The sequence below is a fragment of the Monodelphis domestica genome, chromosome 1 (assembly GCF_027887165.1).
Source record: "Monodelphis domestica isolate mMonDom1 chromosome 1, mMonDom1.pri, whole genome shotgun sequence".
NCBI classification, from domain to species: domain Eukaryota; kingdom Metazoa; phylum Chordata; class Mammalia; order Didelphimorphia; family Didelphidae; genus Monodelphis; species Monodelphis domestica.
The window spans coordinates 723,113,088-723,137,932 of record NC_077227.1 but is presented as its reverse complement, the minus strand read 5'-3'; the positions used below and the strand labels follow the sequence as shown (position 1 = coordinate 723,137,932).

General features: G+C 42.1%; 2 gene segments (V, D, J or C); both read left to right on the top strand.

Annotated features, from left to right (window-relative positions):
- The first annotated feature begins 1,626 nt into the window (after positions 1-1,626).
- On the top strand, positions 1,627-4,945 carry LOC107650657 (immunoglobulin kappa variable 1-6-like). The segment is given in 3 exon segments: positions 1,627-1,675; positions 1,932-2,213; positions 4,890-4,945. Coding segments are annotated over 3 exon segments (387 nt in total).
- A 17,991-nt stretch (positions 4,946-22,936) lies between these two features.
- LOC100618687 (immunoglobulin kappa variable 1-16-like) lies at positions 22,937-23,868 on the top strand. The segment is given in 2 exon segments: positions 22,937-23,031; positions 23,290-23,868. Coding segments are annotated over 2 exon segments (369 nt in total).
- Positions 23,869-24,845: the final 977 nt, after the last annotated feature.

Genomic DNA, 24,845 nt, shown 5'->3' with positions numbered 1-24,845 from the left:
ATCATCAGATGGAGGCTGAGAACAACCAGAGGACTTCAGCAAGGCAGGGATCAGGGATGGTGGATAAAGTGTTTGTAGACAGAAATGACCTTCCTTTGCTGAGAGCAGAGGAGATCTGCGAGCCTGCTGGGGTTGGGGAAGACAGGGACAGGGATCCTGATGGGGCACAGTAATTGATGACAACTGCTGAGAACAACTAGAACCATCCATCACTGACCCCATAGAGGGGCATCAGAGCATGACACTGCCTCTAGGTCAAAAAATCCTGCTGAAGCCTGGCAAGTCAGGGGGGCAAAGTCTCTGACACTGTACATTTCTGGGGATGGAAGAAGAGTTAGAGCAGCTTTTAATATATACATATACATACATACATATATATAATTTTATTTTTTTTAATGTTTTTCCATGGTTACATGGTTCATTTTCTCTCTCTCCTCTCTTTCCTCCCTCCAACCAGAGTAGAGCTGCTTTGGGATTAGTAACTTTGGTGGCTATAGGATGAAAGGAAAGCAGTAAGCACTTGCACAGTGCCTACTATGTGCTTTAAGGGCTTTTAATACATATAATTTCATTTGTTCCTCACAATTGAGATTGGCTGCTATTATTTTTCCCATTTTATACTTATAAGAAACTGAGGCAAATAGAGCATGAGTGACTACTCCCCCTCCCCACATACACAGAATTTATTTCAGGGCTTCTTGATTCCAGACCCAGAATTGTTTCCACAGCCCCATCAGCTGCCTTCAGAGTCTGAGGTGTGGAATCTGTTTCTGGTAACTTCTCAGATCTGTCTTTTGTGGGTCTTGTGAGCGTGGATATTTGCAAGGGTAGCTCGTGATTCATTATCAACTGAAATGAGGCTTCACATGCTGCATTCCTACATCACTTGGATAGATTAAACAATCGGGATCAATGGGAAAATTTCTTGAGTGCATCAGGATCTCCTTGGAGAGTCAGGAATGCCTCTTGTACACAAGACTCAGAGGAGTAAGTGGAGTCACCAAAGGAATCCAAAGCTCAGCTTCTTATACTTTCACAGGAGATAGAGGAGGAACAGAGACAAAACTCAAAGACAGACATCTCCCCCCTTGAGTTTCCTTTCTATTTCACTGAATTTAATATCTCTGCATCCCTCTCCAGTGATTGGACTGTCATAGTACTGTCTATTGGACTTAGTATGGAGGGGAAAGACAAGCTTGTATGGTATATTTGCACAGGGGCAAATGCTGGATGAACTCTCTAGAAGGAGCCAAAGAAGCCATTGGATGAATGGCTACCAGGTTGATGCCTTTCACTGGTTCCATTGTAGAAGTATGTGAGGTTCAGGAGAAAAGAGAAGGTTCTGACTCTCCTGGGAAATTCCATGTCAGGGTTCCACAGAGGCTGCTGTCCCTAACTTAGATCAAAGATCAGATCTTCAAAGAGGGTAAGGTCACTGAAACCTGCCCATTGAGCAGAAACCTGCCTCTGCTCCCACTCCTGCCACCCAGCCTCAAACTCCCCCCTCCCCACCCTCTTGTTTTGCATGGCTCCTGCTGAGGAAATGAGGCCAGCTGGGGAGGGCAGCTATAAAGGGGCAGCTGGGAGGGAGCTGCTGGGGAGCCAGAGCTCAGGCACAGGGAGATGATGGGGTCTCAGGCTCAGCTGTTCTGCCTCCTGCTTCTCTGCATCCCAGGTGAGGGAGGAAGATCAGAGATTGTCCTGGGAAATTGTTTAAGGAGTCCTATGAAGCCCTGCTTGTCTCCTGTCAATCTGGGGAGAATTGGGTTGTGGGTGATTGTGAGGGATGGAGGGGCCATCTGTGCCCTCATTGTCAGGAGGCAGTCTGGGTTGGCACCTGAGGATCTCCCTCACCACATTACATCAGTGATTCATCCTGGTACTTTGGAGAATGAATGTTTGTAATTTTTTCTTTGTCCTTCTGCTTGCAGGTTCCAGAGGGGCCATTGGGCTGACCCAGTCTCCATCCTCTGTGGCTGTGTCTCTGGGAGAGAGGGTCACCCTGTCCTGCAGGGCCAGTCAGAGTGTTAGTAATGACATAAACTGGTACCAGAAGCCCCCAGGCCAGTCTCCCAGGTCCCTCATTTACTGGGCCTCCAACCTACACTCTGGGGTCCCTGCCCGGTTCAGTGGCAGTGGCTCTGGGACAGATTTCTCTCTTACCATCAGTGGTGTGGAACCAGAGGACATCGGGGAATATTACTGCCTGCAGAGTAATAGTTATCCTCTCACAGTGGTTCTGCTCTGAACAAAAACCTGCCCAGGCAGCTGCTGAGGGAGCCCCCACTGTCCCAGGGGCTCCTCCTCCCCCCACAGCTGGGCAACTTGTCTGGGCTGCCTCAGAGGGAGGTTTCTGAGTCTCACAGGAGACTGCTGGGCCTGGGATGGGTGCTGAGCCTGGTCTCTTCCCATCCAACAATCATGGAGTGGCGCCTCCTCAGTCATTGGATGTCACCCCAAAGGTGGGTTTGTCTCACTCACACCTGACCAAGGCTTCCCTTTCCAAATCTTCATCAAGCATTCTAGACCCTTTGCATGAAGACTTGCAGTGCAGGGGGCAGAGCTATCTGGGCGTATAGGTGGTGCAGTGGTTAGAGTCAGGCATGGAGACAAATAGACCTGATTCAAATCCAGCCTCAGAGCCTTCCTGGCTCATATATGCTGGAAAACTCACTTAGCCTTCATTTCAGTTCTCTTGTTTCACAAAGTTGCATCAGAGCAGCACCTTCCTCCTAGGGTAGTTGTGAGGATAAGGAGAGATCTGAGGTATAAAGTGCTTAGCAGTCAGTCTGGGACTTACTGAGCACTGCAGACACATGAGCTGTCATTATAATGATTCTGACCTCCAGTCATGGATCAGTGGTTACACTTTATTCCCTTCTCATGGCCAGGAGGCTCTTCTTGCTTTAAGTGTGAAGTTTGTCTCTCTGTCCCTCCCACTCCTTGGCCACATCCTGTAGTTTGGTACCAAGAAGAACACGTCGTGCCCCTCTTCCTTGTGACAGCCCTTTGAATGCTTGAAGGTGCTTAATCACTCTTAGATCAATGCAAAGTTTGCTATTCTGTACCTTCAACTTATTGGCTACTTTTGTGTGGTGTGGTGCCAAGCAGATCAAATCATGATTCTCTTCCTTGTGATCACTATTGGAAGGCCTGAAGGCAATTATCCTGTTTTCCTTTGTGGGTTCTTCTCCAAGCTAAATATTCTTGTTGCCTTCGGACAGCTTTCCTTTCTCTTGGCCACTCATCCTTTCTCTCTCCAGGCTGCCTTGTCTGTCTGGACATCAGCCTATCTGTGTCCATTGAAAATGGGGTATCCAGCCATAAGAGCATCGCTTTTTTATTAGAGAAATATTTATTTAATATTAATTATTATTCTTAGAGAAAACTCTGATAATCCTGTGATATTCCATCACAGGGTTCTAGAACTAGGGCAGGACTAGAATATTTTGGGAACCATGATGACGTGTGTCCCCACCTCTTCCCAGAGAAGTGATAGACACAAGGGACAGAGCCATGAATCTGAGGGTAGGGCTGCTCTGAGGACTCCGTGATTTGTAAGGGAGCCTTGCACAGAGAGAAGCTTTGGAATGTTATGGAGAGACTTTGATGGACCAGAATAGCAGTTAGAAGGAACAGAAAAGAACTGAAGAGGGAGAGTTGGTTTCCTGAATTCTGAGCAGGAAGAAGCTGATTTCCTGCCTCAGGGCTTGAATCCCTGATTACCGGAGGATTTTCCCAACCTTTTCTTTGAACTTTGAAGACCCAGGAGTGTAGCTGTCTCATGGAGCAAACTAACAGGGCTAGCTGAACATTTACCACAGCTGGAAGGGCTGAGCCCTGAAATCCCCCTGAAGCAGCCTGAAACCCAATTGAGTCTCTAAGGAGCACCTGAAGAAAGACTTGAATCCATTCATTTAGATTAAGACAGCAGACAGAAAGAAGAAGAGAGGAATCAAGAAGCTGTGGCTGGAGCCTTAGCCTTTGGCTAGGCTAAAGAGACTCCACACTCTTACGTGAGTTTGAGGCTACCTGCTCCCACTCTCCATCCCCAGCCTCTACCCTGTTCATTAAACCCCTTTGAGACAAATGCAGTCAGATCTCTTGAAGGAGAGAAAAAGGCTTTTAGGATGAAGGGTTTACTTTGGCCTGAGAATCCATCTTTAAGCCCAAGTTCTGTCAGACCTTGGCGTGGCAGCCATTGGTTCTCGCCCTAGCTGGAGTTGACCAAGGGGGCCATTGAGGAAAAGTCAGGCATAAGCCAAGCCCTGACAAAACGCCATTTCCCTATTTTCCTTCAGTGTCTCTTTCTTGGTCACACTTGTGCTTGGCTCTTCACAGCCATTACACTCAACACTGTCAGGGCAGACATTGTCTCTCTAACAGAAGGAAGGAAGTTTCTCTCCAAGTCAACCAGTTAATCCACCAAGACTAGGGGCAAATAACATCATCTAGGGGAACCCTCCCACCCCCTGTCAAATCATTCACTATTTCCACTCTCTATTGGGAACTGATCTGGGAGAGAGAACAACTCTCAGCCATCTGCCCAGTCAGGGAGGGAAGTTCCCTGGAGGGGTTTTGTTCATTGACTCACTGGAATAACAACTTTATACACTAACTCCAGGCTTCCCCTTTTACCCCTTCACATACATTTTAACAGCTTATTTGTGGTTTTACTAATGCAGAATCCACGAAACACTGCAATCTTGGCTAAGTGTGTCCCACCAGCTTGTGCCTGAGAAATGATTAACGTGCCTGTCATCCCTGGCTTGTAGTGGGTGTGGGAAATCTGAATATGATTCTTCTAGAGGTTAAGCCTAAGGGAGAAAAAGGAGGGGGTATTTCACCTAAGTGGGTGCCTAAAAATCTTTAGGTTTAATTCTGTAAAGATGATCTTTTGGTGATATTCTGGGGGGGGGGGATTGAAGTGGAACATGTATGCTAATTCTGAAAGCATTTTGCTCTCATATGATCAGCTAGGCTGTCTCTACCACAGCTTGGACACAAATAACCTGTATAGCTGTTTGTGTGAATATTTGGGATGGAAATATCTGTAAATTTCATTTTTCGTGTATGGCCCTAACACAGGCATACAACCATGGGGTCAGCACAATGACTCTATACTTTTAGTCTGGTAGGCAGCCCAATACCCCTTCTAGTGTAATAGTTAAAGGAATTGTAGAGGATTGAAGGGGGTCCTGGGGATTAGGAAGGTTTTGTGACAGGGAATGGAGGAGTTGAAGAGAGGGAGGGAATATGGCAGCTAGTGAAGTAAAAGGAGGGAGATACCCCCTACTGAGAGGCTATCTTTGAAAATTTGGGCTCCCTAGAAATGGGCTAACTATGATAGCCTGAGGGGACGTCTTCTCTAATGATTTATGTTGAAGATGCTCCAGAGCAGGTAAGCATGGACCCTCCTGAGGAACATGCCTCCACCCAGACTAAGGTCACCCAGGAGGGGTCCAATAAGGACCATTTAGGGTTGAATTGCTCCTCTTTGTTTCAGCTCCCTCTATGTTCCTTTGAAATGATAATCCTCTTATCTGACTGGGGTTACTTAAATAAAGATTAATTTTAATAACAAGTTGGATTGGGGAGATATCAGGGAAGAGGGAATTGGGATTTCCCTAGATTGGGCTTGAGTCTGTCTTAGCTTTTGAGCTGAGGCCAGGCCTCCCAGGCTGGTGGAGGGTTTCTTTTATTCCTGTCTATGCTAATCTGTGCCAGCTTTCTCAAATTCAAAGTCTTAACAGTAGACAGCAAGAGGAAAAATAGGTTCTGAGCTTCCGAGATGCTTGGGCCTGCCTCTTCAGGCTGATGCCCCTAAAGACTGGCCTTACAGTTCAAACCACTCCCCTTAAATCCTTTTGTCCGATGACATGATCACAGGAATCCAGGTAGAGCACATAGTTGGGAACATCAGGAATAGAGGTACTTCTATCCCAAGACAGAGTGCTCCTTCCACTCTGAGGGCCAGGAAAGAGAGCCCCAGAACAACTGTCACTCTTCAACTCGCTTCTCTCTCCAACTGTCACTCTTGTCAACATCTTCTCTCTAACATTCCAACTACTATTTATTCCACCTGAATTACAGAAAGTCCAAAACTTACTTCAGTTTTCCTTTCCACAATTGTCCCCTTTTTCTGTTGTGACCTTCCCAAAGTCATTTATTTTTATTATACTTACCAGTCTATTAAATCTAATTACTAACTACTCCCCCCCAAAATAATAAACTTCCCTCAATTACTCTATCCTTATTCTATGCTAACATTATCTACTCTAAGGAATTTTATGCAAAAATGCTTGGGTAAGGGTTGTTTTAGGGTTTTACAATAAACTCAGTACAATAAATGTTTGAACAAAACCATTACAAAGAAATTTGAATTTTAATGCTAATACTACTTACTCTTGGTAATGTGAAGATTGGATTTGGCTATCTCCTGATTGTAACAATGAAGATACTTCGCTCTTCCTTTATTGTGAAGATTAAATTATAATTTCCTGTCTATTTTTAGATTTTATTCCACGAAATGTGTTAACCCAGTATTTTGGAGTATATCTACCCATTTTAACCAGAAGAAGGTGTGAACTAACTATAAAACAGTGTGAACTAACCACAAAATCGTATGAATATCCATTTCATTCATTGAGTGGGAGGTCCTGCATCTTGTCATGTCCTTCAAAACCTTTCTCTCTTCATGCCTCTTCCACAGAGGCAAATGTTTAGCGAACTCTCTGGAAGGGGGCATAAAAGCCATTAGATAAATGAATGAGGGACAGCCAGGTTGGTTTGGTTTTTTCAGTTTTTTCTAATATATAGTTAGCAACTACCACCACCATCAGAAAAATTTTAATAAACAAATGGAAAAAATTAGTCAAAAATCACAATCTTCTCATTGTTTAGAATTGGTTTAAAACAGGCAAATTTTGTATGTGTGCTTTGTATTATTTTTATTCTCTTCTCTATCTCTTCATGTATTTAACTTATTTTCTTTATTTTTCCAATGTCTTTCATTTCTAATAACTTAATATAACCCATTACATTCAAATGGTACAATCTAGTCAGCCATTCCCCAGTCATTACATTTGTGTTATTTCCAAATATTTTGTCATTATACACAAAGCATCCATAAACTCTTTCCATAATGTCCTTAAGGCTCCTAGTAATGGCATCCCTAGGTTAATGAACATGAACAACTTTACCACTCTTCATGTATATTTCCATTTTGTTGCTAAAATACAATTCATAGCTTTTCTAGAAATGTATTAGGCCTGTTTCTCCATGTTCCAATCACATTTAATTTCATCCACTTAACCAGTCTGGTCTTTAATTAATTAATTCATTTAACATACATTACCAAAACCACATTTAGCTAGATTGATCCTTAGGCAGCAGGCACAATCTGTTGCCACATTCTTTCCAAAACCAAGTCTTTCCAGCTGGGTCATACTCAGTGGAACCTTTGTTCCAATGCCACAACTCCTGACGAGTGTGCAGGATTACTTCAACAATATGAATGTTAAAATAAAACTTTTTCAGAATATTTATGCTCTCTAAACCATTGTTGGTCTACCAGAAACAATATTTGGATTGTGTGTATGTTTGGACATAGATCTACTGCTAATCTCAAGCACATATATTGGGGATCACTAGATATTGGTCCTATTTAAATTATCTAAAATTCTATCCAGCTTCTTAATTTCTTCCTTAAGTCTTTTTTGGGACAAATTTATCTAGTTTTCAGATGGGAAGATTTAAGTTCCTCACTATTATTGTTGGGTTAGTTTCTTCTTGGTTCAGATGTTCCAGTGTAGAAATATGTGATGTTAAAGATAAAAGACAAGGTTCTAATGATTTAATGATAGGGCTGATTTCCCTAATAATAGATCAAAGTTCTGAACTCCAGTACTTTAAATATGAACAGAAACCGAAGGCTCCTCCTTCTCCTCTTGCCTCTGAGCTCCAAATCACCCCCCCTCCTTTCTTGTTTTGCATGGCTCATGTCCAAGAGAGATGGTCAGCTGAGGAGTGCAGCTATAAAGAGGCAGCTGGGAAGGAGCTGCTGGGGAGCCAAAGCTCAGACACCTCAGGGAGATGGGGTCTCAGACTCAGCTGCTCTGCCTGCTAATTCTCTGCATCCCAGGTGAGGGAGGAAGATCAGAGACTGCCCTGAGAAATAATTTGACTATTGGGAAATCCTCATCACCTCTTGTCCATTTCAAATGAATTATTAGAAGGTGTTTGGATCTTAGGAACTTATTGACCAGTTCTCCCCACATTGGTTATGATGCAGTTTATCTCAGCATTCAAGGATTTAACTCACAACGGTAACAGTGATTGGTCCTGCTATAATCATGGGTCTAATCATCTGTAATTTTAATTTTTGTATTTATGGTTGCAGGTGCCAAAGGGGCCATTGGGCTCTCACTCAGTCTCTATCCTTCCTGTCTGACTCCAAGAGAGAGAGGCTACCATGTTTTCAGGGCTGTTCAAATCACTGGCAACAACATATTTTGCTTCCACCAGCTCCCAGTTCAGATTCCGAGGCTCATCATTAGTTATGCTTCCATTCTGCTCACTGGGGTTTCTGACCAGTTCAGTAGCAGTGACTCTGGGACAGATTTCTCTCTTACCATTGCCAGTGTGGAACCTGAGGACATCACACACTATTATTGCCTTCAGGTAGATAGGTGTCCTCTCATAGTGATCCAGCTCTGAACAAAAACCTGCCTAGGCACTGCTTCAAGAGCCATTATCATCTCATCTACTTCTCCTTTGCTCACTGATGGGACAGAGGCATCATTACTTTGTTCTCAATTGCATGTAATAACAATTTTCCACATAAGTTTTCTGAAGTTATAGGATCCATATTATCTACCTCCTTCCCTCGACCATCACCCTATCTCCAAGATGGTAAGCAATTTGATCTGGGTTATGTGATAGTTTAAAACCCTAGAACTGGAGTTACAGTCTGGATAATGGCTAGAGCATCAGCCACAGAAGTGGAGGGTCCCCAGGAGATGGTCTGGAATCTTGGGAGAGCAAGAGAGTCTGTCAGAGAGAGGCAGTTAGCTATCTCAATCCTGAGATAGCCTAAGGAAAGGTCTGGTCAAGATTTTGCTCATGAAGAAAGACTTACATCTTTCTCCTGGTGATTGGACACCATTCCTCCTACCAATTCCCAACTCAAGAGACCAGTTTGAGAAGACACCGAGCAGCTCCAAGGCCACCTGGCAGCTCCTGGTGCCCAGGGTCTGGACAGTGCCCAGCGGGGCCAGAACCAGGGCCATCCAAGCCTGAATCTCTCAGGGCCCAAGGCTGCCAAGGCCTGGATTTCCCAACTTGGGAAGGGAGGTAAGGGTAGCTAGGTCAAGAGGCAGTTTGGCATTGAGCAACCATAGCTGAGGGGAGGCTGAAGGGGGAACTACTCACTCCCCTTCTCCTCTCCCTTGGCCAAGTTAAACAGCATCTGTCTCCCCTGAGTCCTGCTTTGAGAAGTAAGGTCTGCACTCTTTCTCCCTGTCTTTTTAACATCAGACTAACCCTCTATTACAGTTATACATTGTGAATGTTAAAAACATGTAAATGCCAATCTGTAAAGGATATGGCCATACTGTGAAGGTTAATTTTTACTGTTTTGACTTAAAATCTAAATAAGTTTTTGCCATGGGAAATTCCCAAATATGAAAATACCCAAGTCAGCTGGGATTTATGGAGATTTTAATTAATATAATGAAGGAATTAAGGGAAGGAGAGAGAGAGAGAGAGAGAGAGAGAGAGAGAGAGAGAGAGAGAGAGAGAGAGAGAGAGAGAGAGAGAGAGAGAGAGAGAGAATAGCCAAGCAGTAGAAAAGGGTCTAGGCTAAAATGGCCTAGGCCTGAGCCTAAGGGAGAGTGAGTCAGTCTTTATCACTCACCACAAGATCATCTCCAAGTAAGCTCCAGTCCTCACTTCAACTCTGAACTCCAACTCCAAGTACAAACTCCAACTCAATTCAACTCAAATTCAATAACTCCCTTGAATTCCTCTTATCCCTTCCTTTTAAAGAAATGTTCTCTTATGTCACCTCCCCTACATTTTTACATCTACCAATCACAGTAGATGCTTTTCCCCAGGACTGCCCATTCTTAGTTCTCATCTTCTTTTGTTCTCGCCTGCTCTGGTTAGATTATATCCTCTGAGTACTTCATACCTCTTTTGTTAAACTTGCCTTTTGTAAGTTGCTTGACCTTTTCGTGATTAATTTAACCTTTATAGGTACTTAGCACCCTTTTTGTATTAGATCTAAAAATAGACCTAGGTTAAGGTTCTAGCTTTACAATAAGCATGAGTTAGGGATTTTTCATTGTTCAATCAGGAGTTTGCAACTTTATTTTCCCCTAAGGCAGTTTCTGAGTAGGGTGGAGTAATTTTAAAAGTTCTCAATATATTCCTGATCAAGTACCTCCATTGTTAAAATAGGGATTATCTTAATTAGATCTTCTGAAGTAGAGTCTGAGTAGTGTTAAGATTCACAATCCCCCCTGATGATCATTGGGAGACTAGTGTCCCCATTGATCATTTAACAGAATCATCTTGTAGTCCTAAACTCACTTCAAACTACAGATTTATACAATATTCCATTTCTAAGAGGAAATTAGAGTAGTGAGGGAGGAATAGAAAAGAATGAAAGGAAAACCAATGTTTTGCTAGGCGCATTGACAGAAAGCCAAATTAGGGGCAGTCCCCTTGGCATAAAAGTGTACATTTACAAATAAATGTTCAATCAATCTTCAGTTCAATCAACCACACTCAAAGTTCATTATTGATCTTCTTGATGTAGTGTAGGTTTTCTGACATCTTTCTGCAACAGTTCATTCTCTGGATTTAGGAGTTATCAAGCTTCTTCCTTGAAGATCTTTCTCAAACAAAATCCAAAATCTTGGATATTTATTAAACTATAACCCCCCTCTGAAGTGGGTGTTAAAAAATCCAGTTGAGCTCAGGATGAGATGTTGAGTTATGGGTTTTTTTTAGTCAATTATCAAAAAAAAGAAAAACACAACCAAAAACATAAGGAAGGGAAACAATCAAAATAGTCCCTTATTTGGGTTTAATAAATTCCTAACAGGCCCTTGTAAAGGTCCAATTTAAAGTAGTGTCTATCCCACAAGTCTATAGGACAGAATACAGTAATATTTCACTTACCCATTTTCATCCAAGACTACAGGAAGTTGCCATACTATAAGAAGGAAAGGAACTAGAATTCTATTTTGATAGGGAAGTGTCTTTCCCTCATCTGATTTTTTTGTCATTCTCAGGGATATAGGGAGTCAGGATGATAGTCCAATTTTGTACTTGTATGAATACTTCACAAAGAGTGTAGATACAAGGAAGTCCTATGACTTAACATATGTCAAATGTCGCAACTTTGAGTCCACATTAGTATTTCCTGTGTGCTCTTTTGGCACTAATTCAGGTTAAGTCTGTGCTCCTTGTTTTTATCCCATTTCTGGAATCAGACACAAACATTAATTATAGTCTCATAACATTTTATCAATAAATGGCAGGTTCCTATAGTTGAAAGCTTTTGGGTATGCATGAATATTATAGCAAGTGTATATATATATATATATATATATATATGTGTGTGTGTATATATATATAACTTCTATTACTGCAGAAAAATAATATTAATTTTATGTACCTTTAGTACAAGAAATAAAAAATAAAGAAAAAATCAAATATTCTAATCAAAATAAAGAAAAGCAATAAAAAATAATGGGGGGGGGAATCAGGAATTCATCATGTTCTCAAAAAACAGTATCCACTTGTCAATGGATTATTATTTCCAATTCATGTTATAGGTCACAGTCAATCAGTCTCAACAGAAGATGCTTTCTTCACATGTGAGCAATGAATCCGAGTCCTTCTCTCCAACCTTTATAGATTTTGGAGCAGTTAACAATATTTGGAATGGTCCTTCCCAAGAAGGCTGAGTTGCTCCAGTATGCTTGAAATTCTTAGTACATACTTTGTCTCCTGGGTTCAGGTCATGAAGAGAATAGTCTAGTAGTCTGGCTTGTACTGCAGCTCTGGATTCATGAAGTTCATACAGTTTGTGCTGTAATTACTGTATATAGGAAGTAATAGTAGTATCTCTCCCTAATACTGATGTATATGCAGGGGATAAAGGTTTAGCCTGTATAGGTGGATGACCAAAAAGCATCTCAAATGGTGAGATGTGTAGGCTTCCTCTAGGCCTGCTTCTAAGATAAAATAGGGCCAGAGGGAGAATTTCAGGACATTTAAAATGTGTCTCAGTGCATAATTTCCCAATCATACTTTTAAGTTCTCTGTTCATTCTTTCCACTTGGCCTGAGCTTTGGGGATGATATGGAACATGGAATTTGGGAGTTATCTCTAAGCAAGAATATATCTTATTTAAGACAGAATCAGTAAAATGACTTCCTCTATTTGAATCAATACATGCTGGCAGGCCAAAGCAAGGAATAATTTCTTTTAAAAGTACCTTAGCAACAAAAGCTACTGTGGATCCAGTAGCAGGAAATGCTTTCAGCCATCTGGTCATTTGATCTACTATGACTAAACAAAATTTATAATGTCCAGCCTTTGGCATTGTTATGAGATCTCTCTGTAGATGCTCAAAAGGTGTGTAAGCCAGAGGACGCCCACCAAAGGCTTTGCCATAAAATGCATATTGGTTATATGCTTGGCAGGTTGAGCAGGCTGAACACACATTAGAGGCTATAGTGGTTATACCAGGGGCTAGCCATACTCTCTTAAGAAAGTCCACAATGCCCTTGGTGACAAAGTGAGCATTTTTATGAATAGATTGGCAAATTTGGTGATAGAAACTTCTAGGGAGCAGGGGTTTTCCTTCAGATGACACCCATACTCCACTAATGTGTTTTGCTTTGAATTTTTATTTCCATTTTCCACTTCCTTTTCAATATAGGAAAGTGATAAATTTAAATCATCAGTGGTTGTTAATGTTAAAATTAATTCAGGCCCTTCTATGATGCTAGTTTTGCAGCAGTATCTGCTCGATCATTTCCTCTAGAGACAGGGTTAGTGCCACCTGGATGGGGAGCAAGGAACTACAGCTAGGGCTTCAGGTAGCTGGAGAGCAGAAAGAACTTCATTAATAATTTCTGCATTAGCTATAGATTTTCCAGCTGACATTACAGTCCTCTCTGGAGCCATAGCATTCTCACTGAGTGACAAATGCCAAAAGCATATCTAGAATCCGTATAAATTGTTGCCTTTTTATTCTTGGCAATTATACAAGCGTGCTTCAGAGCTATGAGTTCTGTTCCTTCAGTGCTAATGTTAGAGGGTAGTGAAGCTGACCACTCAGTGGCAAATTCTGGGACTACAGAAGCTCCAGTGTAACGTATATCATCTCTTATAAAAGAGGAACCATCAATAAATAAGATCAGATCTGGATTGTCTAAGGAAGTGTCCAAAAGATTATCTCGAGGCTTTTCTGCCATGAACACTAGTGTTCCAGAACTATGTAATGGTTCTCCTGAAGTTGGTAAATCTGGCAACCAGGTGGCAGGGGTAAGGGTTGTACAGAATTTCAAGGTAATGTTTTCGCTATTTAACAAGGTTTTTTCATATCTTGTAATTCTCTGATCAGAAAATGCCTGTGTTCTATGCCTTAGCTACAATGCTTCATGTGGGAACATAATTGTTAATGGGCATCCCAATACTAGATCAACAGTTTTTGTCCCTAGTAAGGCTGTAGCAGCTACTCCTCTAAGACATGGTGGTGCTCCTGATTCTACTGGGTCCATTTGGGCAGAATAATAAGTAATTGGGCATTGAGAAGGCCCCAAAGTCTGAGTTAAAACATCTGAAGCTACTTCTCTTCTCTCATGTACATACAAAGCAAATGGCTTGCTGTAAGAAATTTATCTTTTATATTTGGATTTTTCTGATGTCTTTTTTATATCTCTTGTCAATTTATTCATGTACCTCATAAGTCAGCCATGCATCCCTAAGTAATCCTGTATTTTTCAATCACCCACAACACGGGGAAATGTAAAAAATATTGTTATTTAAATTGCAAAGTTTAAATTCCTTTTAAGAAGAATTTTACATAAAGAAAGATGAAACCTCTCTGAATCCAGAAACTGAACTGTTGGAGAAGACACCATGAAGAATCCTCCAGACCACAAGCTGCACAAGAAGATCAAGAATGAACTTTGGGTGTAGTTGATTGAACATTTATTTTGAATGTACACTCTTATGCCAAAGGGGCCTGCCCCCTAACTGGGTTTTTGTCAATGTGTCCATCAATTATTGTTTTTTTTTCTCTCTTATCCTCAAATTATTGTAATCTTTAAGTTGATTATGTTTTCATGATCCTTTTGGGGGAAAATCTTTCCCAAAATTATCACACGGAAAAATGTAAAAAATGGAGACTTGAACCCAGGCCTCCAGCCCCCAGAAGTCCTTGCTCACTTCCCAGAATGCTTTGTAATCACAGTGAATTCTCACCTGGGTGAGATCACAAATTATTATTTAAAGGAGTTCCCTGCCTACTGAAGGGCTTTCCTGTTTCTGCTTGCAAGCAGAGGGCTCTTTCATGATGTAGGTGAGGTTAAAATGGGCCTCTGGGACCATCTAGCATGTGTTTCTCTTACTTGAATATTCTCAAATTCTCAACCTTTAATAAAAATCTAAAAATATAATACTCCTTGCAGAGAGAAACTAATTTCTAACTGCCTCAGTTTCCCCCAAAATTTTAATCTTTACATTGTTGAAATCTTGGATGCCTAGAGGAGGGGCAGACAGGATCGCCTGTTTTAGATCTGATAGAGCTGACAAATGTTCTGGCTCTAATTTGAGTGGTTCAGGAATGGAATCCTTTGTTAGTGCTATAAGGGGTTTAGTAATTTCCCCATAGCAAGGGATCCATTGTCTGCAAAACCCTGTTGCTCCTAAAATTGCTCTCAACTGTTTCATAGTGGTAGAAGTGGTTAAATTTTGAATATTTTCAATTCGTTTTGGAGAAATATAGTGAGCACCTGAAGTCAGGATGAACCCCAAATATTATACTTTAGGGAGACACCACTGAACTTTATCCTTCAAAATTTTATGTCCTCTTTTGTGCAATTCCAACAGAAGGTGTTTGCTATCTTCCTGACATGTTTCTGTGTCCGTTGAAGCCAAGAATTGTAGTAGAAGTAGAAGTAGAAAAAGAAGTAATAGAAGTAGTAGAAGCCAAGGTCATCTACATATTTGATTAATTTGCTATTCCTAATTGTTATATTATCTGTGTCTTGGCTCAAAATTTGCGCAAATAAACTCTGACTTTCCATGTAACCCTGGGGCTGATGACTCCATGTATATAGTATGAGCCCTTCTAGGTGAAAGCAGTTCTCATGATTAGGTATGGAAAAGAAAGCTGAGCACAGGTTTTCTACTGTAAAGTATGTAGCTGTTCCAGGAATAGAGGAAATAATAGTATTTATGTTGGAAACTACAGAGTGTCTCTTTATAACATGATTGGTCACAGCCCTCAGATCCTGTACGAATCTATAGATGTGATTGCCATCGGGCCCCCTTTTTGTTTATTTAACAGGCAGGATGTATTCAGATTTGCAAGGGATTATAATTCCTGTGCAATTACTGAGTTAATAACTAGAGTAATTCCCTCAATTGCCTTTTTTGAGAGGGGATAGTGAGGAATTGAAGGAGGTGGGCTAGATTTTGTTTTTATCTGCACAGGAACAGCAGATTTAAGTAAGCCTACATCAGAAGAAGATGCAACCCAAATTGACGCTGGTATATCTGCAGGTATTTCAAAAGTGGGAGGCTCTTTTGCCTCCTTGCTCTCTGAGAGAAGTACAGGGAGTAATTTTAGAGATTCCTCTGGTACTTCCAGTGATAAGGAACTATCTGGGGAGCAAGTTATTGTGGCTCTGAGTTTGCAATTGAAGGTCTCTCCCCAGTAAATTTAAAGGGGAGTCAGGCATCAAAAGGAAGGAATGTTCTACCTCTAGGTGTCCTACAGACACCATTCTAGGGGGAAGTTTTTTAACTCTTTGGGGTATACCTGATACTCCCACTACACTTTGTGAGTCAATGGAATAACAATTTAAATCAGGTATACTCTTTAATACAGACCTGGTAGCTCCAGTGTCTAAAAGACAATCATCATAGGTGTTAACCACCTTTAAGGTAACAAGGGGTTCATTAGTATGGGGAGGGCAGTGGATAGGGACAACGGGTAATAGAACATCAGGGACCAGAAAATCAAAGCTTGTATCCTTTGATTCCTGTGCCCCATCCCCCTCCCCCCAGACATCTTCATTGTGTTTGGGAAATTCCTTGGGCACCCCCTGTGACAAGGAACTCACTTTAAAAGATTGATATATATTAATTTAAAGTCGCCAAGGACTTCAGCTATGTCATTCCTAAATGAAAACTCAAGTCAGCCGTCAACCTTTTATAGAGTTTAATTACAAACAGGAGGAAGAAAGGAATTAGAGAGAGAGAGAGAGAGAGAGAGAGAGAGAGAGAGAGAGAGAGAGAGAGAGAGAGAGAGAAAGGGGAGAGAAGGGAATAGGGCTTAAATACCCCTTCTGTTTAGGCTGGGCCAAAAGGCCCAAGCCCTTAGATAGCTGGGGCTATCTAAAGAAAGGAGATCAGTCCCTATTACTCACGTGACCAAAATGGAGAAACAGTCTCAGAGGCCCCCACCTCCAGCTTCCTTCAGAGCAAGCTTCTCAGAGCACCTCTCCAACCACTCAGAGCCAAAACTCTCCAACCACCCCCCTCAGTCCTCAGACCCCTCTATCTTTAAGGAAACCATCCAAGTTCCCTCCCCTCAGTTCTCACATCTACCAATCACTGTCCATCATTTCCCCTGTGCCAATGGTGGCTCTAGCTTAACCCAGGACCGCCCAGAGGTCTGTGGCTTTGCACATGTCTGTTGAAGGTCATATTCTCAAATAATTAAATCTTGATCTTTTGCTACAGCCCTTCCTAAATCCTGTTACCCTGAGTAGGGTAGAGATTGGAATAATTAAATTTTGATCTATGCTGCAGCCCTTCCTAAATCCTGTTAGGACTGAGTAGGGTGGAGATTGCAATTTCCAAGACCTGGTTCTGTCATTCCAAGTATCTCTATTGTATCAATTCTAAAATCAATCATGACTCAAAGAAATTCCTGTTCTATGCTTAAGCATAGGTCAAAGCCCTTTCCATTGTTCAGCAAAAGGTTTCTGTCCTAAAGTAATCTTAAGAAGGGATGAGGAGGAACCTCCCATGCCAATGGGGTTCACATTCCAATAGAGTTCCCACTCTCAATAGGAAATTTTTCAAGTATGAAATTTCCCAATGGTGAAATTTCCAACATTTATAAGTCTAAGAAATTTTAAGGTTTACACCCCCTGAGGGGCATTAGCACCTTGAGTATTTTTGGATGAGCACCATTTTTTATATATTGTTGTTGGGCATTGTGTTGGGTATTATAATTTTCTTCATTTGGAGCACTATCATCATTTTCCTAATTCCTATTTCTATAATTTTGATTTCTAAAGTTTTTATTTCTATACTCATTATAGTTATTTCTATAATTTCTAAAATTGTGGTTTCTATGATCATTATAGTCATTTCTATAGTTATTATTTCTAAAGCTGTGGGTTCCATTGTCATTATTATCATTATTTCTATAATTATAACTTCTGTAGTTGTTATTAAACTGTGTATTCCTTCCGATGATCTTGAGAAAAGTTCTGCACTCTGTCATTTTGTGGCCCTTCTTCTGACAGAAGTGGCAGGTTACTGATTTATTTGTGGATTTCTGCAAAGGGGCTATGACCTCTCTTATTTTTCAATTGTCTCTTTAACATTTCAATTTCTTTCTTTAAGTCTTCCACTAATGTATTTTGTTCCTCAGGTCTTTTGACATGACCCTTATAAACATAGGTTGCTACTCTCCTCAATTCTTCAAGGTCCATAGAGTCTCAATCAGGACAGCTAGTTTTAAAGTAGTCTTTTACCACTGAACAACAATTCTCATTGAATTGCCTACGTATTTGCCTAATGTCTCTTTCTCTCAATAAATCAAGGTCCATATAAGTATTTCCTACATCAATAAGTCTGTCCATAAACTGGGAGGGGGTCTCATCAATTTCTTGTCAGGTTCTTTCAAATTTTGACCATTTTTCAAGTCTATCTGAGCACGCTCTCATGGCTGTCAATAATGCTTCTCTAGCCTGGTTTAGTTTTGTGTAATCTGGTTCAACATTGGGGTTCCAATGTGGATCTTCAGTTGGCCAATAATTTCCTTTCCTACCTCATTTCTGATTAGCCAGAGAGGTGGATATTGTTTTTTCTCTTTTTGTTAAAAATTATTCTTAGAAATTTTCAACATCCATCCAAGTAGGGTCATAAGTTCTGAATATGTTCTCCAATCTTTTTATAATTAATATTGGTTCTTCCTCAAGTGATGGAAGATCTTCCTTAAATTTATTTAAATCTTCAGGGTTAAAAGGTGTATGGTGTCTTACAGATACCAAGTTTCCATTTTTATTAAAAGTGGTACTTCCCTTAAAGGAAATAACCTATCTAAATTATTTTTTACTCATGTTTCTGTTTCTAGGCTTCTTGCTTCATTCTCAATGAGGTAGGTTTGAGAAAGGGAAGGATTGGGAACACTGAGAGGGAGAGTTTGTTGTTGTCCCATAGTGTCAGAAGGATCAGAGGTAGGAAGGTTATGGAAATTGAATTGGGCAGGGTGGGAAGGAGGGGCAAAGGAAGAAGGGTTAGTAGCTGGGGGGGGAAAGATGCAGAGGAGTTATGGTTGGAGGAATGAGTAGGTTGTGAACTTAGAGTGGAGGGAGTGGGGAAGGAAGCATGGGCAGGGTATGTAAACCTCAAAATTTCTTATTCTTATAAATGTTGGAAATTTCACCATTGGGAAATTTCATACTTGAAAAATTTCCTATTGATAGTGGGTCTTGACTATTGGAATGTGAACCCCATTGGCATGGGAGGTTCCTTCTCCTTCCTTCTTAAGATTACTTTAGGACAGAAACCTTTTGCTGAACAATGGAAAGGACTTTGACCTATGCTTAAGCATAGAACAGGAATTTCTTTGAGTCATGATTGATTTTAGAATTGATACAATGGAGATACTTGGAATCAATCTCCACCCTATTCAGTCCTAACAGGATTGAGTAAGGGCTGCAGCCTAGATAAAAATTTAATTATTCCAATCTCTACCCTACTCAGGTTAACAGGATTTAGAAAGGGCTGTAGCAAAGGAGCAAAGATTTAATTATTTGAAAATATGACCTTCAACAGACATGTGCAAAGCCTCTGGGCGGTCCTGGGTTAAGCTAGAGCCTCCATTGGCACAGGGAAATTGATGGATAGTGATTGGTAGATGTGAGAACTGAGGGGAGGCAACTTGGATGGTTTCCTTAAAGATCAGGGGGGTCTGAAGGACTCGGGGGGTTGAGGAGTTTGTCGGAGTGGTGGCGTGTGCTCTGAGAAGCTTGCTCTGAAGGAAGCTGAAGGTGGGGGCCTCTGAGACTGTTTCTCCATTTTGGTCACGTGAGTAATAGGGACTGATCTCTTTTCTTTGCCCCAGCTATCTAAGGGCTTGGGCCTTTTGGCCCAGCCTAAACAGAAGGGGTATTTAAGCCCTATTCCCTTCTCTCCCTTTTTCTCTCTCTCTATCTCTAATTCCTTTCTTACTCCTATTGTAATTAAACTCCATAAAAGATTTACTGCTGACTTGAGTTTTCATTTAGGAATTACATAGTTGAATTCCTTGGCGACCTTAAATTAATATATATCAGTCTTTTAAAGTGATTCCCTTGTAACAGGTATGAACTTAGGGTAGAGGGGTTAGATTGGGAGGCATGGGTGGGGGGAACTGGGGCTGAGCAAGTTGGGCAGGGGGCATCAGCAGGGGGAGGGGTTGGTTGGTTAGGAGTAGGGGGTTCTGGGGCCAAGGGGAAGGGGGAGTAGTGGGTTGGTTAGGAGGGTTAGTGTTTTTCATAAAAGCTATGAGCTCCCCAATACTTTTCTCTAAAAACTCAAGCCAAGTATTTGGTTCTGCATTTTGTTGAATATTAGAAGGAGCAAACAGTTGGTTTGACTGAGAAATAAGTTTTTTAAGGAAATACAATAGTACAGCTACAACAATTAAAATCCCAACCAAGAGCAGTGTGGAGTATATCCATTGCCCTACATAGTCTGTGATTATGAAATAGACAAATAACAATGTTTGTACTGTAAAAAGAACAATGTATTTACTGAAAAGTCTGAAAAATCAATTGTTGACTAAGTTGTCAACTGGCTGTAACCACATATTTCTAAAGTAAACACGTGGGGAGCAGCACAAGGCCAAAACTTTCTCCAGGTTTCCTTTCATTCTAATCTAGGCAGTTGTTCCCTAAAGGAAAGTAGATTTAGAAACAGCTCTCCTAGCCAGGACCTTAGTGCCTTGTTGCTAACATTTAAAACAGCTATGTACTATTTAATTTAAGGAGAAATAGAAATGCTTTTTACTCACCCACTCTTGCAGCTCTGTTTTGAAGCCGAGTTAGCATGTTTACAAAGACTGACTAACAGAAGCAAGTAATAAAGTGAGAAAGGAAAGAGATTTCACAGAAATTTGAGGGTTGTTTTTTTTTTACAATCTACATGGTCAGCCAAAACTGTGAATGGTAAAAACATGTAAATGCCAAAATGTAAAGGATTTGACCAAACTGTAAAGGATAATTTTTAGTGTTTTGACTTTAAATCTAAATAAGTGGTCATGATGGGAAATTCCCAAATATGAAAATATGTAAGTCAGCTGGGATTTATGGAGATTTTAATTTATATAATGAAGGAATTAAGGGAAGGAGAGAGAGAGAGAGAGTGAATAGCCAAGTAGTTGAAAAGGGCTTGGCCAAAATGGCCTAGGCATGAGCCTAAGGGAGAGCGAGTCAGTCTTTATCACTCACTACAAGATTGTCTCCAAGCAAGCTCCAGTCCTCACTTCAACTCCAAACTCCAACTCCAACTACGAATTCCAACTCAATTCAACTCAAATTCAATAAGTCCCTTGAATTCCTCTTATCCCTTCCTTTTAAAGAATGGTTAGCTAAATTCACAACTCTACCAATGATGTATTAGTGACCCAAATTTGCCACATATCCTCCAAAATTTATCACTTTACTGTCATACTCTACAATTTGATAGGTATGAGGCGGTGCCTCAGCATTCTTTTAATTTGCATTTCTTGAATCAAGAAGGATTTAGAACAAATTTTCCTATGATTATTGAAAGATTTGATTTCTTCATCTGAAAAGTGTTTGTTCATATCCTTTGACCATTTGGCATGATGTTTTTTTGAAATCACACACACTAAGTGTAGCAAATAGACCCCAGACACTGGGGAAGAACACAAGTGGAAATGTTGGGAGAAGGTTTATGGAACAGAGAGGAGATTGAAAGCACAAGTAAGAAAGATTCCAAGACTATGTTAGAGGATCGTTATATGGCAGGTCTGTGCAGAAAAGGAAAGCTTCATAGGAATGGAGACACCCCATTATTTGGTTCAAGTTAAAGAGGAGAGATGCTGGTGTGTCTTCATCCCAGATGGGTCAGTGGTGAGAGATGTGGCTGTGTGGAATAGGAGAAAAGCATCATCAGAGGACTAAAGCAAGGCAGAGGTCATGTATGGTAGATAAAAAGTTTGTAGACACAAATGACCTTCCTTTGCTGGGAGATATGGGTGCTGGGACTGGGAAAGATAGAAACAGGGACCCAGGATGGGCTCAGTAATTGGTGACAACTGCTGAGAAGAGCTAGAACCATCCACCACTGACCTCATAGGGGAACATCAGAGCAAGGCACTGCCACCAGGGCTAATACTCCTGCTGGAGCCTACATTTTGGACACCATACATTTCTGGGATTGAAGGAGGAGTTTGAATTACTTTCTAAGTACTTTAAACACATGCCCTCTCATTTGGTTTTCATAATGTGGTAGGGAGCTATTATTATCCTCATTTTACATGAAATGAAGAAAGCAAATAGAGGTTAAATGACTTGCCCAGGGTCACACAGCTAGTTTTGGAGACCAGAATTGAATGTGCAGCTTTTTGCAAAAGACAGAACATTTTTCCAATGTCCCACCAGCTGCCTCCAGAAACTCAGGTAAATTCTGTCTCCATTAATTTCTCTGATTCTGTGTCTTTAGAGTCTGGTTAGCCTTGAGGCTTCTAAGGGGAACTTGTGATTATCCACAGAAATGATGTTTCCCATGCTGGGTCCTCACTGCACTTGGATCAATGACAAATTTTCCTGTGATTTAGGCACTATTAGGGGCATCATTGTAGCTCTTACACCTGAGTTAGAGGAGTAACTGGAATTCACATACTTTTCATTTCAAAGGAGAAAAGAGGACAGAGAGAAAACTGAAGGCGTCTCGCCCTCAACACGTTCCTTTCTGTGCCACTTAGTTCAGTTGTCCATGTACATCTGTGCAATGACTGAACAGCCATAGCAATGTCTCTGTGACTGAGTGTGGAGGGGAAAGAGAGGGCTGGAGGCAGCTGCCAGCAGAGGGGCAAATGCTGAAGGGGCTGGAAAAGTCAGTGAAGCGATTGGCTGCCAGGTTGATGTCTTTCACTGGTTCCATTGTAGAACGATGTGAGGTTCAGGAGAAAAGAGAAGGTTCTGACTGTCCTGGGAAATTCCATCTCAGGGTTCCAGAACGAGGCTGCTGTCCCTGACTTAGATCAAAGTTCTGGACTCCAAAGAGGGCAGCATCAGTGAAACCTGCACTCTAAGAACCTCTCTCTGCTTCCACTCCTGCCACCCAGCTACAAACTCCCCCCTCCCCACCCTCTTGTTTTGCATGGCTCCTGCTGAGGAAATGAGGCCAGCTGAGGAGGGCAGCTATAAAGGGGCAGCTGGGAGGGAGCTGCTGAGGAGCCAGAGCTCAGGCACAGGGAGATGATGGGGTCTCAGGCTCAGCTGTTCTGCCTCCTGCTTCTCTGCATCCCAGGTGAGTGAGGAAGATCAGAGACTGCCCTGGGAAGTTGTTAGAGGAGTCCTATGAAGCCCTGCTTGTCTCCTGTCCCTCTGGGGAGAAATAGGATGTGGGTGATTGTGAGGGAGGGAGGGGCCATCTGTGCCCTCCTGGGTCAGGAGGCAGTCTGGGTTGGCATATGAGGATCTCGCTCATCATATGATATCAATGATTCATCCTGGTACTTTGGAGACATGAGTGTTTGTAACTTTTTCTTTGTCCTTCTGCTTGCAGGTTCCAGAGGGGCCATTGGGGTGACCCAGTCTCCAGCCTCCCTGGCTGTGTCTCCAGGAGAGACGGTCACTCTGTACTGCAGGGCCAGTCAGAGTGTTAGTAATTACATGAGCTGGTACCAACAGCGCCCAGGCCAGGTTCCCAGGCCCCTCATTTACTATGCTTCCAGCCTGCAGCCTGGGGTCCCTGCCCGGTTCAGTGGCAGTGGCTCTGGGACAGATTTCTCTCTTACCATCAGTGCTGTGGAACCAGAGGACTTCGCAGACTATTACTGTCTACAGTGGGGTAGCTCACCTCTCACAGTGATTCAGCTCTGAACAAAAACCTGCCCAGGCAGCTGCTGAGGGAGCCCCCACTGTCCCAGGGGATCCTCCTTCCCCTACAGCTGGGGCAGCTTGTCTGGGCTGCCTGTGAGGGCAGTTTGTAGGTCTCATAGGAGGCTGCTGGGACTGGGATGGGTGCTGAGCCTGGTCTCTTCCTGTGAGAGAGACAAATCCAGAGACTTTTGAACATGGAAAAGCCTGGAGAAAATATAAAGATTCCATGAGCAGCAGGAAGCATCTGGAATCTTGGGAAAGCAACAGCTGAGGAAGAGGCAGTTGGTCTGTGCTCTCTTGACTGGAGTCCTCCTGAGGAGAAGGTCAATCTCTGACTGGATCCTGATCTCAGAAATCTTCTTTCCCTGAACCTGATCACCATCCTGCCATACTAGTGAGAAGGACAGAGAGCTGGAGAGGAAAGGAGTCCACCAGAAGGTTTCTCCAAATCTCCCTTTACAAACCATATCTTGGGGACTCCTGATGGGCAGGGCCAACAGCCAGGGTTCAACACTGTGAACCTCTCAGGATCTCAGGCCACCAAGCCTGGGTTATCTAACTGTAGGGGGAAGAGTTTGGGCAGCTGGAAGCCCCTGTTCCCTCTTCCCTCCTGACCCCAATTTGCCAGATAGTCAACCTTATCCTTCATCCCCCTTGTTAGAGTAAACTTATTAACAAACTTAACTGACTCAAGACTGAGGGAAGGGCAGTTACAACTGAAGGGGGGGAGAGAGAAGTGATCTCTCTCCCCAGATGAAGAAGGCTGCTCCTGAGAAGGAGGGAACAGGCAGGTTTAGTGGGGAGCCATAACTAAAGGGGATCAGAAGGGTGAAAAGAGCAGACTCACCCTCCTTCTACCTCTTGGTTCAAGACAAACATCAACTCCTCCTCCCTTGGTCCTTGGACCTTGAGGGAGGAAAGACTCCATTCTCTCCCTCTCCTCTCTCCCCGCACATAAAACCTCTCTATTATATTCCCCACCAACACTCATAGAGTGGCGCCTCCTCAATCATTGGATGTCACCGCAAAGCGGGTTTGTCTTACTCACAGCTAACCAAGACTCCCCTTTCCAAATCCTCAACAAGGACTCTTAAAGCCTTAGCATGAAGACCTGCAGTGGGCATTGGGGGCTGGGTGGGGGCAGAGCTACTTAGCGATCTGGGAGGTGCAGTGGTTAGAGCCAGACAAGGAGTCAAATAGACCTGACTTCAAATCCAGCTTGAGGCACTTCATACCTAG